The sequence below is a fragment of the Anas platyrhynchos genome, chromosome 1 (genome assembly GCF_047663525.1).
Source record: "Anas platyrhynchos isolate ZD024472 breed Pekin duck chromosome 1, IASCAAS_PekinDuck_T2T, whole genome shotgun sequence".
In the NCBI taxonomy this organism is placed as follows: Eukaryota; Metazoa; Chordata; class Aves; order Anseriformes; family Anatidae; genus Anas; species Anas platyrhynchos.
In genome coordinates, this window is record NC_092587.1 from 162,922,537 (window position 1) to 162,940,796 (window position 18,260).

The following is an 18,260-nucleotide window of genomic DNA, read 5'->3' on the forward strand; positions in this document are numbered from 1 at the left end:
TCTTTGGCCAGTTTGGGCCAGCTGTCCTGGTTCTGTCCCCTCCCATCTCCTGATGCACCCCCAGCCTGCCTGCTGGCAGGGCAGTGTGAGAAGCTGGGAAGTCCTTGGCTCTGTGCAAGCGCTGCTCTGCAACAACTAAAACATCAGTATATTATCAGCATTGTTCTCATCCTAAATCCAAAACACAGCACCACACCAGCTATTAGGAAGAAAATTAACACTATCCCAGCTGAACCCATGACAATAATGAAAGTAACTAGTATTTTCCATATGAAAATGCTAATTGTTAGTATTTGTGTTAGCATAAAGGCATTGTAACAGGGCCTTGAGATCATACTGGGCTTCATGCTATACAAACGTAAAAGGAAAAGACAGGAGTCCAAGCCTACAGCAACTTGCAGTTTGAGTATAGCAAAAACATGAATCAAATAAAAAGAAAAAATCATGAGGCAACATTAGTAAATGGGCTCAAGAGCAGTCAGAAGACACAGTTTAACTGTTGCCCTGTTTTTAGTGGTATTGTACCAAAGAAAAGCCTTTAAGGAAGGTTCTGAAGGTGAACTAAAACCAGGATCCCTTACGTTAGGGGAACTATGAGGTGCTTTGCAACAGATACAATATAGTCTGGCATCATGGATGTAGATATGGGAATCTGCTTCAATACTGATTGAAAAAACTGTTAGTGGGATGGGATAGTGTCAGTTGCTTTGAAAATGAATACAACTTGCTTATAACTGAACTGTTTTCCACAGGAAGAGGGAAATCAGTAGCAATACACAAAAAATGGTAGTCACGTGGTCAAAGAAAGAAGATAGGAAAATTATATAGTTTTAGTTTAGATAGATCTCACATGCTGAAGAATTTACTAGTTAAGGTCAAATAAAAAGATGACTTCAGGTTAAGGAGATCATGGATGAATACATATAAGAATGGAGAAGGAAATTTGAATCTTCAGTTTATCATGCAAAGCATGCAAGACTTAGAATTAACTAGACTGTTAGGTTGTAAGAAAGTCAGACTGCCCAGGTTATGGGGCTGAATCACTGGAAAGTCTGAAGTTTTATCCTGGGACTGAAAGTGGAGGGGGGAAAAAAACATAGAATACGGTTGAGCTATGTTTCAGCCATATGCTCAAGATCTGAGGCCAAGACTAGTTAGGACAGTAGGATGTCCTACTGTCCTACTCTTTGGGTTATTTCTGAGTCATTTCTCGGACTCAGCAACAAAGAGACAGGAGTGTAATTTGCTTCCATGGACCAAAAGAGAGAAGAACCAAAGAGGGCCACAAGGACAGTCCTCAAGTGTTCCCTTAAATTCAGAAATGAAAATAACTTTGATTACTCATGAAAAATATCAGTTTGGTACTCTGTTTTAAGGAAATCTGCATGATCTCACTGTGTTGCACATTTCCTTGGAGATTGGCCTCACACAAAGTCGAGACTGACAGAAGTGGTTTTGTTTTGATGCATATTCCATATAGTTTGCTCCAGAGAGACTGTGGTGAAGTATGCGACACTTTGGGCACTGTTCAGTAGTGTTTGGTTAGTTGATGATAATCTCAGGGGATACAGCAAGCTCCCTCAGCTAGAGGGAAACAGCAGAAATACCACAGTCGGTGGTTGAAATGAGAGTGATTTTTATGATTCTTTCAGAATAGAAAAGAGATCAAGCTGCTCACAGCACTGGTTTCCTTTTATAGTCTGATGGCATCCATCTAATGTGACAGATACTTAAGAAAAATACTTAAAACAGCAAAGCTATCCAGTTAACAAATCCTGACCTGATGAAAGAATATATTGTAGGGGACCAGAACAGTTGAAAAGGGAAAGATAACTGCATTGTTTCAATGAGTTCAATGTATCAAAAAATGACTGTTTCTCCAATTCACGACACTTTAAAGAATGAAAGCGATATTAAAGAATGAAAATCTCAGACAGTTTGGCACACATGCTGTCTTCTTACATAAACAACACTGGAAAGAAACGTATGCAGAATACAATTCAAGAGCCTCGAAAACGGAACAGCTTTAGCTACTAAAAAGAAAACATTTTCAAAGTATATACTGCCCTCCCGTGTACTATTCAAGTATTGCCTCCAAAATGCAAGTTCTTACCTCAAAACCTCAGAGTAAGGTGGGGCTGTGATAACGTATTTAATCGAGAAGTATGGATAAAATCCAAGCAAAAAGGAACATAGTGAAGAGACAACTCAGACCAGGGCTGGTACAGCCAGCATGGAGCAGAAGCTGATCGTTGTAACTGGTCTCCAGACAGTTTCATCAGTTTCAAAGCATCATCTTTTATGAAAAAGACCGTGCTGGTTCCCTAGCACCAGAAGTCATGAGAGTTTATTCATTTGGGAACTGCACAGATGCAAATGCACAGTACAAACTGTTGTTTAAAATAATATGCACTCTGATAAGCTGAGAGCCACAGTGTGGTTATAGGGTCAGTTTAGATGGGTTAGCTCTGCTTAAGTACTGCTTGTGCCAGACAAAAATTATGAACTGAAAGAATTTGTCTGTGTTTAATGTAGGTTAAAGTCATAGAATCATACAATGGTTTGTACTGGAAGGGACCTTAGGACCTTAAAGATCACCTAGTTCCAACTCTCTGCCATGGGCATGGACACCTCCCACCAGACCAGGTTGCTCAAAGCCCCATCCAGCCTGGCCTCGAACACTTCCAGGGATGGGGCATCCACAGCTTCTCTGGGCAACTGTGCCAGTGCCTCACCACTCTCTAAGTAAAGAATGTCTTCCGTATATCTAATCTAAATCTTCCCTCTTTTAAATTAAAACCTTTACCCTTTGTCCTGTCAGTACAAACCCTGACAAAGAGTAGATACTAGAAGGCCACTATTAGGTCTCCCTCGAGCTTTCTCTTCTCCAGGCTGAAAATGCCCAGCTCTCTCAGCCTGTCTTCATAGGAGAGGTGCTCCAGCCCTCTGAACATTTTTGTGGCCCTCCTCTGGACCTGCCCCAATTTCCTTCTTGTGCTGGAGGCCCCAGGGTAAATTCAGGTTCTGTAGTTCTCCTTGTCCCAGGCAAATAGTAAAGCAATGCCAGAGCTGCCTTTACATCCCTGCCACAATCGGTCTGCAAGCAAAATAAACTGTTCAAGATAACTAAGGTTGTCTAAGAAATGACTGATTTCTGTAAGCAACAGTAATTTTTTCCAATAAAAGTTTCTTATGAACAAGATGAGTTCCATGCATATGTGCTGAAATACTTATCTGTGCAGAGACAATTTCCATGCTGGAATATTTCTTGATAACCTTCTCAATGATTCTACTTTTTTGTTTATTTGTTTGTTTGTTTAATTTTAACTGGATTAAAAGGACTAAAGTGTGAAAAATTAATTTTTAATCTCTTTTACACAGTACTAAGCTGTAGAGAGGTATTACTGTACTTATATACAATCACATATCACCATAATATAGGTTTTACTTACCACTAAATTCTTACCTTTTGTTTTTCATTTTAGTTTGCCCTTTTAATAAAAACAGGTCCCCAAGCAAATTCAGAGATAAATCCATGGCAAAAGAAAGGCTTGGTACATTGCAAGTCACATTTGCACTTGCAGAATTTGAACATTAACTTGGAAAACAAAACAAAACAAAATAACAACAACAATAAAACACATTATAGTAAGACTGATTTAAAAACAACGCTTACCTGTCTTCCATGCAAATTATGGCTTCATAACTTGATTAAAAAAAAAATAAAAAAAAATAATAATAATAAGATGAACTTAGTTACTAATTGCAAAAATGCAGCATAATATAGATGGTAAGTAACAAAAACTCCAGCAGTTAAGTCAAGTACTAAATTCTGACAATGTTTACATTGCACACTCAAGAACAGCATTATTGCTGAAATAGATTCTTTATTTCTGAAACATTCCAAAACAGCAGTATACACAGTCGTAATCAAATATTAGGTCATATGCCATTATAAGAAAGCATTGATTAGTGCAATTGGATTTTGTAAAAGATCTATCAAAAAGATTTATTCACATTAAAACTCATTTTTTCATAAGCAACTGTTAATAAAACATTACAATTTTATTCTTTGTAATAAAGTATTGAAAACCAAACATAGTTGTAGAGATCACTGTATCTTGGTAAGTGCAACGTGACTTATGCTGCCATTTTAAATACAAAACACTATGACAATAAATTAACAGTTGAACAAACGTTGAAAGACCAACAAAACCATGCTGACCCTGCTGGATGGCAGTTTCCAGTGAATGCTACTTTTTTTGTGCTTCTGCAACATAAATATACTGCTTTGTATTGCCAATGGTATGATTTTGTAAGATATGTTCCTAGCGCTAAAAAAGTACATTACCCCAAAAATATTATTTATGGCACAGAAAAGTTAATTTATCTCTCTGTTGTTCAAGATTCGGGCAAGTTTAAATGAACTCAAGTATATAAAACAAAATGTACAGGAAGCACTAAAAAAAATAAAAAATTAAGCACATACATTAAGTCCCCTCCAAATTCAAAATAAATGCATGATGCCTTTACAAAGAATAAATTATTTTAGAATTTCAGTATGGCAAAGCTGCCCCAAAAGCATTAGCTCCAAGTTCTTTCAGAGGAAATATTCTGGTACTTTTCACATACATAATACTTCAGTTCTATGTGATAACACTGCCACTGTTAGTCTGATAACAATGCAGCTGTTCAGGTAACCGATTTAAGTGCAACATTCAGTATTTGATAAGATGTTCATTTTTTAGAAAATGGCATTGCATTATGGATGTTTACATAATAAAATCGCAGGGGAAATAATACTGCATGACCCTCCTTTCCCAAGTCATCTTTACCCAGCCAGCTGGGTAATGAAATCCATGTTACTTATTTTTCAATGTTCGTGGGCATCCTTCATCAATAGCAGCCATCTCTCCAGTTCCCATCCCGCATCGTGCTCAGCGATGAAAGTGGCTTAGGAGGCTGAAGAAAACTGTATGAAACAAATCATAGAAAAAGACAAAGGAAGTCATATTTCATGTGAAAGATCAAGATAGCAAATGCCATTCTCTTCTGGAGTGATATTGGCTTTGTAACTCGCTTGGAGACTTCACTCTAGCATATTCCTGGCTACATGTTAATGCAAATATAAAGACCTATGGTGAAATTAAGACCTCCAATGAGATCCCATTAATGTCACTGGATAAAGGGATTTCAAAAAGGGATTTAGTGAATAATCCTAATGATGTATGAGACCCCTCAAAATGGGAAGATTTAGTTCTTCAGGTTAAAGGTTCTGAAAAATATAAATATAAACCTCTTTTGTCACTATGAACAACACACATTCCAATAGAGACAGGCAGCAAAGATGTAATGGGAAATATTCAAAAAGCTGTCGTGCTCAGTATGCTCTCTCAAAAAAAAAAAAAAAAAGAAACAAAAAAAAAAAAACAAAAAAAAACAGCATTTATAGAAACACTATGCAGGCACTAAGGAATTTAGGCATCTTATCAGTTGAAGAACTGTATTAAGTCCTGCTCCAGATCCTCTTATCCAAGACTCATAATTACACGTTTCCATCACACAGCCAAAGTCAGAGAGCTGCCAGTTCCTACACCACTACCCATGCAGAGAGTTTGTGGTCCTCCAGCACCACACCTTCACACCTGGGCTGTATCTCATTAATGAGCAGGGATTTATTTAAAAAGTCTTTGCTGACTGTCCTCCAAAACTGACAGGTTTTTACTTTTGAAGTAACTGTTTTAAATAATATTAAACAAGCAAACAAACAAAACAACAAAAGAAAAAACAATTTATTTGACCTAAATATCAAACCACTGGTGACAAGGCAAACATATTTTAGTTACACCACAGTTTGCTGAAAATAAACTGTCCCAATTCTGTGAAACTGTTTCTTATAAAACCAGGTCTTAAGCCTTGTTCTCTCACTTCTCTACTTTTCCTTTAATGGTAACTGCTGTAACTTACTGATGCCTCCTCTCCCTTCTGAACACCCTTGCATGGAAGAAAGCAGATGTATGTTGTAAGAGAGTCAGTAAGCCAAAAGCAGTCATCAGAGCAGTGCCTCACGTCTCTGCTACAACTGATTTTCCTACTGGCCAAAAAATTACACTTCAGTAAAAAAGATGAGTAAACTTAAGCTCATCCAAGATGTTTTTGTGTGTCTCCACTTTGTTGCAGTATCCCTTATCTTTGCTATAAATCCAGTTTATTATAAATCTAGGCATAAAACATGACCAGCTTCTGCCTTGTTCTACAACTGCTGCTTTCATTTCTTTTTTTTTTTCAGAAGGAAGGAAGGAAGGAAGGAAGGAAGGAAGGAAGGAAGGAAGGAAGGAAGGAAAGAAAGAGAAAATATTTAACAGTGTTTGAGAGAAAACAGAGAAGGACAAAAGTAATGAAGAATTAGTGAGCTAAGATGAAAATAAGCATAAGAATACTGCTGCTTATCCAGAGCTGGATTCCTGCTTAACAAGAAAGCACACCAGCATTGAAAACTTGCAAAACAAGCACAAGCTGTCAGTATGATGCTATATAGTTTGAGATAACAAAGTTTTGGAGGGCCTGCAGACTCTTTCAACTTACCTGTCATCAACTAGATTGTAGTCGACCTCTTCCTGCACAAGGCAACAGGAATAATCAAGCCTTCCACCTTTGCTCCATGGCTGCATTTAGGTTGCTGCCATGCCTTTGCCTGCTGCATGGGAGAACCTACACCCACACTTAGTGACTTGACATCCTGGGTTAGCTGAGACCTGCCTTGTCACTGGGGACTCTTCTGGAGACTGGGACTGTTGGCTGGCCCTGGTCACTGCCATAGCTTTGCTCTTCTTTTTTGGGTATTTTGGGGCAGCTTGGCTGTCCCATGTGGCTCCCAGCTCACCTTGTTTCTACCACCATGCTCCTGTGAACAGCATGAGTGAAGATGTAAAGTGGAGGACTGGAATGTAGGAAAAGGGGTTTAGGAAGGTGGGTCTGTAAGAAGCCCAGAGCATGAAGTTGGAGAGTGCTGGCAGTTAGGGGGATACATTTAACAGAAATAAATAAATAAATAAATAAATAAATAAATAAATAAATAATAATAATAATAATAATAATAATAATAATAATAATAATAATAATGCTGCCTCACTAGTAAGGCTAAATATAGGTGGAACGTACTCATTACAGTTTCTTTACACTGCTTTGGGATGCATGAAACTCTGATGATAAGGAGAAAAGCAGGTAGTATATAGCCAAGTTGGTTATTTTGTCTACTATAATTTTATTTTACAAATTGTCAAAAGCACTCTCTCATGTGTTTGGTTCTATGCAGTAAATACTGAAGTTCACTAACTTTAGGGCTTATGTAAAGTGTCTAACAATCCATTTTAAGTATGTACAATACCAGTAACTTGTTTGCATAACAGTCTGGCCAGTTTTATTCTGAATGTGCACTTCTTCCTGAACACCTGATTTATTACTATATATATATATATATATATATTCTACCTTCAATAAAGTTACAACTAAAACCATTTAAAGTTTCTGTGTGCTAATAGAAGCTAGAGTCTTGAACAGATAATCAGAAATACCATTCCTTAGAAATGATCACAGTGACAAAATCAACACTTAGAAAATCTGCCTGTCATGGTTGACTTCCTTCCAAGAAAATTTTGTATGCACTGAAGATATTTTTATTTTCCAAATGAATAAATAAAATTAAACTAGGGTCTTAAAGAACTGTTGGCTGACCTCCAATACGTCTGTGCTTTTGGAGTCCTATAAACTTGTCATTCACACAGTGTAAACACAATCTATCTTCCAGGATCATTGGTCTGGTTCTACAGCAACATATGATGCTGCTAAGGTACATTTTAAGGTGAGAAGATGGGAGCCCAGTGTTTCTGTACTATAAATAGCTTTTGAATTAGATAAATTTGAATGAGCTTCTAATAAAAAATAAATTAAAAAAATAAAAAATGAAATAAAATTAAAAAAATAAAAAATAAAGATAAAATAAAATAAATAAAAAATAAAAAATAAAAAATGAAAAATAAATAAAAAAGTATTGAGACTACAGTATTTCACCCTCCCGCTGAAACCTCTTATTTTTTTTTTTTAAGGTTATCTCTTGTAGGAAGGATAAAACAATAGCAAGAGACTGGTCTTTGTGGACCAGAAAGTCTCTGTTTCCTACATGTTGCTATGAAAGATTTAAGAGCCGTGCAGAAGAACATGAAGTTGAGGGAAAGAGAAAGAAAGAAAGAAAAAAAAAAAAGAAAAAAAAAAAAAAAGAAAGAAAAACCTCTACTATGAAGAACTCTAACAGAGGGAGATCCAGCAGAGAGCAAAGAAGGTTATAATAGAAATCTCATGGTACAGTCTCCATCAAAGAAGAAATCTGACAGCTTTTTATCAAAGTTTCACTGCAGTTGGTCAAAATCTGTTGTCAGTCACATCAGTGTAATCCCAGAGTTACTCAACCAAAGAGAGAATGTGAGCAATTGAACTTATTCTGGATCTAGCAAGTACCTAGTGAAAAGCATAAAAATGGTGAAAGTTAAACACTGACAGTTCATCCAACAGAAAACCAGGTGGTCAAGCAGCAGGCTTTCACAACAGGAGGGATGCACATGATGGGAAGAAATAGTGGGAAGAGTTGACAAAAGTTGATTAGAGTTTCTTTTTGAGAAACTTCAACACCTATTAATCATAGAATGTATGATACATAGAGCTAAGAGTTTAACTCTCAGCTGTGATTAAAACATAGTTCTTTCTTCAGGATTATTTTATTGCTTACCTTAAAAAAAATATTTGGAGACAATTCTATTGCAAAATGCAAAAATTCATTTGTTTAGCAGTATAGTTTTTCTACTGTTCCCCAGCTGAAATTGACAAGATGCTGCTTCATCCCAAGAGGAAGACATCCAAAATATCTCCTTCCTCATAATTCTGTAACATCACAAGTTGCATTTTTACAGTCTGTTGCTTTTTACAGCAACAGGCATGCAAATCTTTCTCATGCTCATCCTCAGAGCTTGAAATAGCAGTTGGCACAAGTCTGGAAGATGGTGAGTCAGAGATACTAATGCTACAAGATTTCCATTTGTTTTGATTTCTTACTGGTGGGTGGTATTACGTTCTTATTTATATGTAATTACACTCTATCTGTAACAGTTTATTAGAAATTACCAGCAGGCATTGTCCATCGCTATTTGTGGAGTTAAATCTTCACCCATTCACTGACTCAGCACTGGGAGCTAGAAATTCTTCTCCTTTATATCCCAGATTCATACTCCAGAGGAAAACAAACAAACAAACAAAACACAATCCATACTAAGGCCAGCTATACAGGAACAATGGCCTGTTTAACTCTTACCTTCGAACTGGCTGTGCAATTTTACTTCTGGGTATGCCGCTCCCATTGATGGCCAGCGAGGGTCTTGGAAGAGCACTGCGCCCCACAATCCCTTGACTAGCAGTCTTGTTTGGCATTGGGATCCCAGTGTTAGAATATAGCTGTAAATTGTTGGACACTGGAATGCTACTGCCTTGTACAGTTGGGCTTACATAGGCAGTAGCTTTGAGAGGCTGCCTGACAGATACTGGAAAATGTCCCACACTGTGAACTCTGTGCTGAAGCTGTCCTGGTGATGGAACTGTTAGGAGAGGTAGAAAGGAAGTAACAAGGTCAGTACCCAACAAATGAGGCCAGATAATAATGCACATCTCTATACAAATCTAATTACAGATAAACACATCATTATGCAATTAACTTGCTAATTATAAACTACTGAAGAACCCCCTGGATCCAACACTGTATCCTGCACCAAACTAAAATATCCTGTTCCATCCCCATACCAAACAAAAATACCACCCTTATTTATCCTTCTTTCTCCCCTCAAAGAGGTTTTGTTTTCCATTAAAAACACACTAATTCCACCTATGCAATTAGAGCCTTAAAACTGCTGAAGCTCTGAGTTAATTACTTTTAGATTGTTTAGATTTTTGTAAGGTTGCTTGTAATAACCGTATCTTATTTAATGCTTATTACATTAAAGCATTACAAAACATCACAAAAGTCTAAGCCTTATTATAAAAACAATCAAAAGGCTATAAAAAGGTCCCAAACATAACAAGATATTCCAAAGCTGATGCTATGTAAACTATCATTTTAAATCAATGCTACCCTTTCCAGAAGCTTTATATATAGATTCTCTACACAATTCTGCCCTCTGGTGTACATCAGACACACATCTATTCCAGAGTCCACATACCAAAAGCAAACTGTAAAAAGCCTAAAGCACATAAGCCAACTATTGCACACAGGCCAATCCTTTTTCAGCTCTTTGAAAAAGGACATCCTAAGTACATTTAAAGATACAGTTGAAGAAACAGATACATGAATCAATTAAATATGACTGGCAATACACGTATATTGCTAAGGAAACCTTATCACAACACACTTCCCTAAAAAAAAAAAAAAAAACAAAACACAATGCTGCCACTTATTTTTATGTTTTTCAGAAAGGTCATTTCAGAAGAATTTCATTTTACACACACATTTACATACAAAAACACAAGAGAAACATGTATTTTTAAAGTAGTAAGTAAAATTAAACTCCCAGCACACTACCATTCAAGTTACATGTGGGATCTGAACAACTATTTCCAATCTCCTATTAGAAAAGGACAAAAATAAAACAAACTAAATCCAGCACTATGGTATACTATCAAGAAAAGATTCAATTTAATCTTTTTGAAGAAAAAAAAACTCTGCTCAGATTTGAAGGAAAGAAGAACAGGTTTTGCCAACTTCTCCCTCCAAAACCTCATAGGAAATGGGATGCAAAAGTTCAATTCCTTCTCCTCCCTGCATCAAATGAAATCCACTTTTTCCATTTCCCATCAGAGTATCTCAATAATCATGCTAGAAAAGAATGTCTTTTTGACATTCTATGTTCATAATTCCACATCCAATAGATCAATACTGCACCCCTGCCAGCTGGAAGTCAATTAAATTAAACTAATTAGAGACATTTTAATTAATCTACTCAACAAGTATGATATACTTGAGGATATAATCCTCCAGTTACCACATTTGCATGGAACAGAGTGGCTCAAATTCAACAGGAGAGAGGTCATGTGTTTTGAGATGGTATTTATACAGTGTACTGTATAATACAGCACTGTGTAAATTACTAAGAAAAGCAATGTTTTAAATTCTAGTATCAAATCTGAAAAACTAAGCTTATATGAATTAATTGCATTATTGGTTCTTCTATATTACTACTACTACTAATAATTATTATTGTAATTTTAGTTGAAAGGTTGACAAAAATGAGTGGGCAAAGAAAATAAAGGTAGTGTTGACACTCAATACTGCATAACAAGATGGGCTATATGTTGCCTTCCAAACTAGCAGCTTTAAAATCCTGAGCTATATTAAAATCCAGTGTAAAAGGAACACAGCCTGCTTTAATTTTTCATAAAGCACGGACATAAACTTTACCACTCTATTGATCCCTTGCACACTGCCAAAGAACACAGGTACTTACTACATGACTGCATCCTTGAAATCCCATTACTTGCTCCATGTAGATTGGAATCAAAGCTCTGACTGTTCCTCACAGTGACTGGAGAACTAGCAAAGCCAGAAGCATTGTTAATGGCAGGAGTACTTGGCATCCGAGCTAGGTTCGGCATGCTTCTTCGGAGCTTATCTGAAGCAAAAGAGCACAACATCCATAGTCATGTCAGAATTTGCAACAAACACAAGAAGCCTCTGAAAAAAAATCTGTAAAAAAATCAAAATTAAAACCGAATTCATTCAACACAAAGAAGGGTTTTGCTCCATAGGAAGAATAGGAATACATAATTGACAGCCTACCAATTGAACCCTTCTGACTATTGTAATACCACAATTATTCACAAGTAATTTATAAAACATCGATAGGCAATGCATTTTAGGGATAACAAAGATCTAAACACTATAGTGTAATAATAAGGATGATTTTCATGTAAACGTGTAAAATAGGTCAGATGAATCATGCCCTAAATGTGCCTATTTCTTTGCAGTGAATACAGAGGCGTCAGTGACAGTCAGAATATCTACATTGTGGATGTCTAAAGACAGGTGAGATGAATCCATCATAAGTGACTAAGTCTTGCTTTCAGGTGCCAATGAGATGCTAAAAAAAATTCTATTCAGTACCTAACCTTATTAGCATGTTAGGTTTCTGCAGGAGGCCATGCACAAAACCTGCTAAGTCGTGATGCTGTCAGTTGCTTGGAGACCTGGGTTGACATCAGGCTTTTCAAATCTGGTGGGTCTCCCTCCTATCCCACTTGTGGTGTCTGATTTGGTGGGCATTTTCAGAGCAGGCCTGTAGGATAAGGTCCTGCATAAAAAGAAAGCTGGAAATGAGATATCTGGGGGCAGGCTTAACAGCTAACTTAAGTGTCTAAGAGACTGGAAGTCTGAATTGCCTCCTGTGATGTGACAGACTTCAGTAAAGCACCAGTGTGTGGAAATAACAGGTCATTCAATAAATCTTGTTTGATAATAACACTAATATTGGCCTCAAACGTTGTGCTGCTGCTGACATGGCTACATTTCCTGTGGTACCATTCTCAGTGCAGTCCACCAGCTCATGTCCCTTCAGCAGGTTCCAATGCATGGTACAGATCTGTCTTCAGTTCTTACACTGCAACAGAAAGCAAGGGTGTGCTTTTCCTGTAAAACGTATCTGTGACTTCTCTCCTCAATTGCAAGCAGGGCATTTTGAGATTACAGTTTTGGATTTATGCACAGAAATAACACTTATATCACACATGGCTTGGAACTGCTGTTTTGGGTTGACCTCTTAACCCACACAGGGCAAGTTCAATTCACAGAAACAACAGATTGACTTAGGAGTCTCTGTTAATCAGTTCACATAAATATATAACCTATTTAGCACTATCATGAGCTCCTCTAATCCTTAAAGCTGATAACAATTGAGAGTAATAAGAAGTGACAGTATAGTTCTATCTATACAGTGTATTAGTAGTCACTAACAGTAACTTGAGTACATATGATGCCTATGTACCTCCAGTGAACTAAGTCACATCACAAGGCTACAAGCTGTTAGCTGTTCTTATGACTGGTCCTCATGATAAGAACCGATACAAGATTCTGAAAATATTCAAAACATCTTTGCATTTCAAAGGTCCAGCATTTCTAATATCCTCATATCCCAACTCCCAATTAGTAGTGCCTACCTGCCCTTGTTGGTCTTCCCTTCCATCCCAACTAAGGTTGACTTGCATATGTAGTCTAACACAGAAAACCATTGCTATCTAGGAAATAGTTCAGATAGCCCTATTCATATTATTGAAATCAAACAGTAAGTGTGGGAGGTAAGTCTGGGAGGTGTTCAGTGCAAGCAAAGGGAATTCAAGGTTAGAGTTCCCAGAAACTAGAGCATAGCTAAATCGCAATAAATCTTTCCCAATATGAAATAGAATTGGAAGAACCTCTCTAAAGGGTAACTCTTCATCAAAGAGTTAGACGTGTTATGCTTCTGTGGCTCATCACTGACACCGGCAAACTGAAACTGTCAGTGGTATAGCAACAACCATTAGCAAAGGGATTACTATTGTGATTCAGGTAAGTATTCATATAATTGGTATAGTAATAACACAACTGTTATCAGGCTTCCAAAACCATCCTGGGGATGTGAACAATGGCATCCACATAGCTACTGTGTGCTCCTATTTCTGAAATATTCATGATTTTGCAAACTGGAAAGGGAACTGCCCAGAGCTGCAGAAATTTCATGAACATGAGACGTCTGTAACTACTGTTTATTTTGAAGACCAGGCCAACCCTTTAAACTCATGGGCCATGAAATCCTAGGCTAAAATTACAGCACTTGGCAAAAAATCATTTGAGCAGTAGGATGGTGGTAGGGTAGATTACACTTCATAAAATAGATTTTTGTCTAATACTATCCATGTATCACACAGTATAAGCCAAATTCCTTGGAATCTACATGCTTTTCCACTCTGGGACTGCATCAGCCACAACAGGAATAATCTATGCCTAGAACTGTCCAGTGGATGCAGCTATAGTAGGAAAAAAAATGTATAGAAGTAGCTTGTATTTCCTCTGTGTCAAGGGTGGCCATTTCTTTTGCCTTCTGTTCATGTGTCCCTTCTTGTTCCAGCAGTCTGCTCTGCTGATGATTCAGTCCTCGGGCAGCAAATTCCTGCTGCACCTGCAAATTTTCATCCATCAAACATCTGCATTACTTCTTTGATGATTCCTTTTGTCTGCTGAGATAAATGGCCCTGAAAAGCAATGAAAATAGCAGGTCAATGTTATGTTTAAGGAAAACCCAGAAATGCTCATCTCGATAGTATTCTGCAGCTTTCATTTCCTTGGATGATGCATTCTCTTTCATCTCTTTCTTGAAGTTTGTTCTGTCACCCGTTCCCCTCCTAAGAACAGTGGAGAGTCTTATAGATGTTTTCAGTGAAAAACTGTCTTCTGTGAGCGTGGTATACAGAAGTAGACAATGGGAGTTATGTGATTTTAATATTATTTCAGGCCACAGAGACATGACTAGATATGAACTTGCTGGAAATCTATGAGAAGAAAACAAAAATATTTTGCTAAGATGCGTTCCCTTTTTAGAGCTCTTTGCTCTTCTAAGACTGATGAGAAAATTAACAGAGAGAAGGAGAGAAGCAGTAGAGCTGCGGTAAGTTCATTCTGTTAGGGACATGTGGCTTCTAACACCAGCGAGGAATTCCACAGCACCTGTGCCTTCCACAGTATCAACAGCTACTGTGATCCACTACTGAGTCTCATTTAAAATTTGGGCTGAGATAAACATGATGTTTAAGTAGGATGCAGCCATACAAGGCAACACAGATGTATCTTTGCCTTTCCCAGGCTGTTTTGAGATGTATTAGCATGACCTACAGACACTGTATTACTGAAATTTTTGAAACTTGAAGTACAAAATGCAACAATAGGTCATGCAACAAAAGGAATAATCAGTTTCTGGTTATTACCACCTTCTCAGAGTAGTTCATGCGTATACACACGTGCTTGTCACTTCATGAGTATTCTTTAGGTGGCATGCATTGTCCATGTTTCTCATATCTGCAGCAGAATGATCCACAAAAAATCTCCTGTTGCATGTTTATGCATCCTCCTCCATGTGGCATCCACACTGAACTGCACGTTGCCTACAGCACAGGAAAAACTAGGAATTATGAAACAGAGGTCCTCTGCCCTCACCTGACAGTGTCCATGAAAAGACCTCCCCGTAGCATAGATCATAGTTACTACAGCAAAGAAACTGGTCAAAAAGCAGGCAAAAATGTCCCTTATCTTGTAAAATATTCTATGAAATTACAGTAAAGACAGCAGTTTGCCTCTTACCCAGTTGCTTCAGTTCTGATTTGTCCAAGAACTTCCTCCCCAAATGCCATTTTTTCTCTGAAGTCAGTCAGGGATCTGCAGTCCAACATCCTTCCGGTAGGAAAACACAACAGGCAGCACCTCCCTGTTGTCTTCTGGTTCCAGCTCTGTTGGTGGCCTCCCACGTTTCACCATTTCTCTCCTTCCACTGACCAAACACTATTAGCTGAAGATTAACATCCATGCTGCATGCAGTCAGGCTTTGTACTTGGAGCAAAGCTGCACCACAAGAGGTAAGATCTTGGTGGGCTGCCAGACTGGGAGTTCTGATCTTTGGGTTTCCTACAGAGGCTCTTGAAAAATATTATCTTCTCTCTGCCAAAACAGCTTCATCCACTGTGCTTCATCAACTAAAGCACTTCTAGCAGCCCTTGATTATGAATAAATGTCTCTCAATTGTGCTTCCCTCAGATCTCACAGAAGTGGCCCAGTCTGAGGGAACAGTTTCGAGAACAGATATTTCCTAGAATACTAGGAAATATAAAAATGTTGCCAATGCAACAGGTCCTTATGCCATGTCAGACTGAAATATCCAAATGGTATATATAAACCTGTCAGTGATTTCTAGAATTGGAGAAAGGTGTTAGCAGACAGCAAGAAAACAAAACCTAAAATGAACTATGGGAATACCTACTGGAGGACTACAAATGGATGGCCAGCAGCTTGCAGATTGATTATTCTGTATCCACTCTGTAAAACTGGCAGGTTATCAGCATAAGTGTTTTGAAAAAAGGATCATTGGACATATATTTAATAGGAGTAACTAGCCCAGATTTAAAAACACCAAACTGAGGTTAATTTGGACATGACTATTGACAGGAACAAGACTAAGCTCAAGTAGAGGTTATGTTGGGTCTATAGTGAAGTGTCTTAAAATATATATATTCATTCATTGTTTTTTTCATTTAGGTGTTGCCGACATTTTATTTGAACAGATTCACATGCCTGAACAAAAGTGCACTATAGTTAAGGAATATGACACAATGAATCATAATTATTCTGTCTCAGAGAAATCAATATCACTGTTTAAGCTACATTAGCAGTTTCTTTCACATATTTAAATCCTCCACATAAACCCTGCAAATTCAACCCCACTTTATCTGTACCCAATGCACAAAGAAATTAAGGGAAAAAAAATAAAAGGAAAAAATCTGTGGTTATCTGTTATTAAATATTATGTTCTACATTATTTAGATAGTCAGAATTTGTTCTGAAATCCTAAAAAAAAAAAAAAAAAAAAAAGCACTTAATTACAACTTCACCTTAAGGGATATGTACTGTTAATTTCTCTTCCTCATCTTCAAAGATCTGAGATAGTATATACATTACATATATTATGCTTATAATATTTATAAATTATGCTTGTAACATCCTAAGTACACCAGGGTCTAGTTAAAGATCTATGGAATCATCTGTGGTGTAAAAACACAAATACAGATTGAGAATTAAAAATAAGTCTTTCAGTTAAGCAAGAGACACCATTCTTCATTATTGAAAGTATTTATATTTTGCTATGATGAGCACTTCGATTTTAATCAGACTTATTACTTCATGCTGGCATGTGTCTCCCTCCAAAGATCCCTAAAGCATATTAAAGATTTTTCCATTACCCTTTCATGACTTTTCTCCACTGTTTACTATTCTCAGAAAAACTTCAGGGATGACTGAGAAAGTTGTTGGTTTTTTTTCTCCTTTTCTTTAACAGTCTGCTAAAATTTCTTACTGATTTCTCTCTTCCTTACAGAACTTAAAGAGAGAGGCTAAGAGCAGAAAAGCATTCAGTAAATCAGTAAGAACAGGCCTTTTCTCACCCCTCCAAACACACAAATCAATGTCAGTCTATACTGAACTGGTATCTAAACACAGACCTACTTATTGACCCTAAAATGCTGCTGTTCTGTGGAGGAAGGAAGGAAGGAAGGAAGGAAGGAAGGAAGGAAGGAAGGAAGGAAGGAAGGAAGGAAGGAAGGAAGGAAGGAAGGAAGGAAGGAAGGAAGGAAGGAAGGAAGGAAGGAAGGAAGGAAGGAAGGAAGGAAGGAAGGAAGGAAGGGGGGGAGGGAGGGCAGCTGAACTGGGCACTGCATTCACATGTGGGCACCTACATCCCAGCATAGGTGTCTCCATCAGCAAGGCAGATCCCATCCAATACATGTGTATGGACACACAAAATGCATCCTAGGAATAAAACATTCCTTACTCATCCCTTAAAAAGTCCAAAAGCATTTACAGCAATGAATCAGAAGTCTTATCTGCGCAAACCTTTGCAAGCTCAGTTATGGGAAATGGCAAGGAGGAGCAGCCACCTCAGTCCCCAGAAAGCACGCATGTCTGCACAATCACCATGACTGCCAGCCTCTGTTTGCTGACAGCTTGTTCCCCTTGCCCTTTCCTTCAGGCCAGCATTAAGCTCCTCTCAGCCTTGTCAAAACAACCCTGTTACTGGGGTGACAGTTAGGGGACTATCTTCCCAGCCACTGGGAACTGGGATGTTCCCTGTCTAGGTACATTTTAAACATTTTATCTTTCCCATTTGTTTTCTTGAAGGCACTTCTTAATCCAGTTTCATATGAAGAAATATATTAAAACTACTCAATATGCACACAAGAGTATACTCTTAAAAAAATATTGAAATTTTCCAAGTTTATCACACCTTCAGTATATTTTTCACAATACAGGTAGTACAGGTCTAAAGTTAGAATAAGTATCTCAACTAGCATACCATACCAAACAAACTTCACTAGGGGCAGGTAGAACAGTACCTCCAATACTGTTTGTTCTTACGGGCAAAAAAAATGTACTCCAG

The 18,260-nt window shown here is 37.6% G+C and overlaps 1 protein-coding gene across 2 annotated transcripts in view; it reads right to left on the reverse strand.

Moving 5' to 3' along the window:
- Positions 1-3,867: 3,867 nt before the first annotated feature.
- SLAIN1 (SLAIN motif family member 1) overlaps positions 3,868-18,260 on the reverse strand; it is a 49,387-nt gene continuing 34,994 nt past the window's right edge. For both annotated transcript variants that reach the window (XM_027442878.3, XM_072032465.1), the window contains 3 exons: positions 11,541-11,705; positions 9,362-9,641; positions 3,868-4,972 (listed from right to left, as the gene is read on the reverse strand). In XM_027442878.3, the coding sequence (XP_027298679.1) occupies positions 4,897-4,972; positions 9,362-9,641; positions 11,541-11,705 (521 nt within the window). In that variant the 3' untranslated portion in view covers positions 3,868-4,896. The remainder of the gene's footprint in view (positions 4,973-9,361; positions 9,642-11,540; positions 11,706-18,260) is intronic.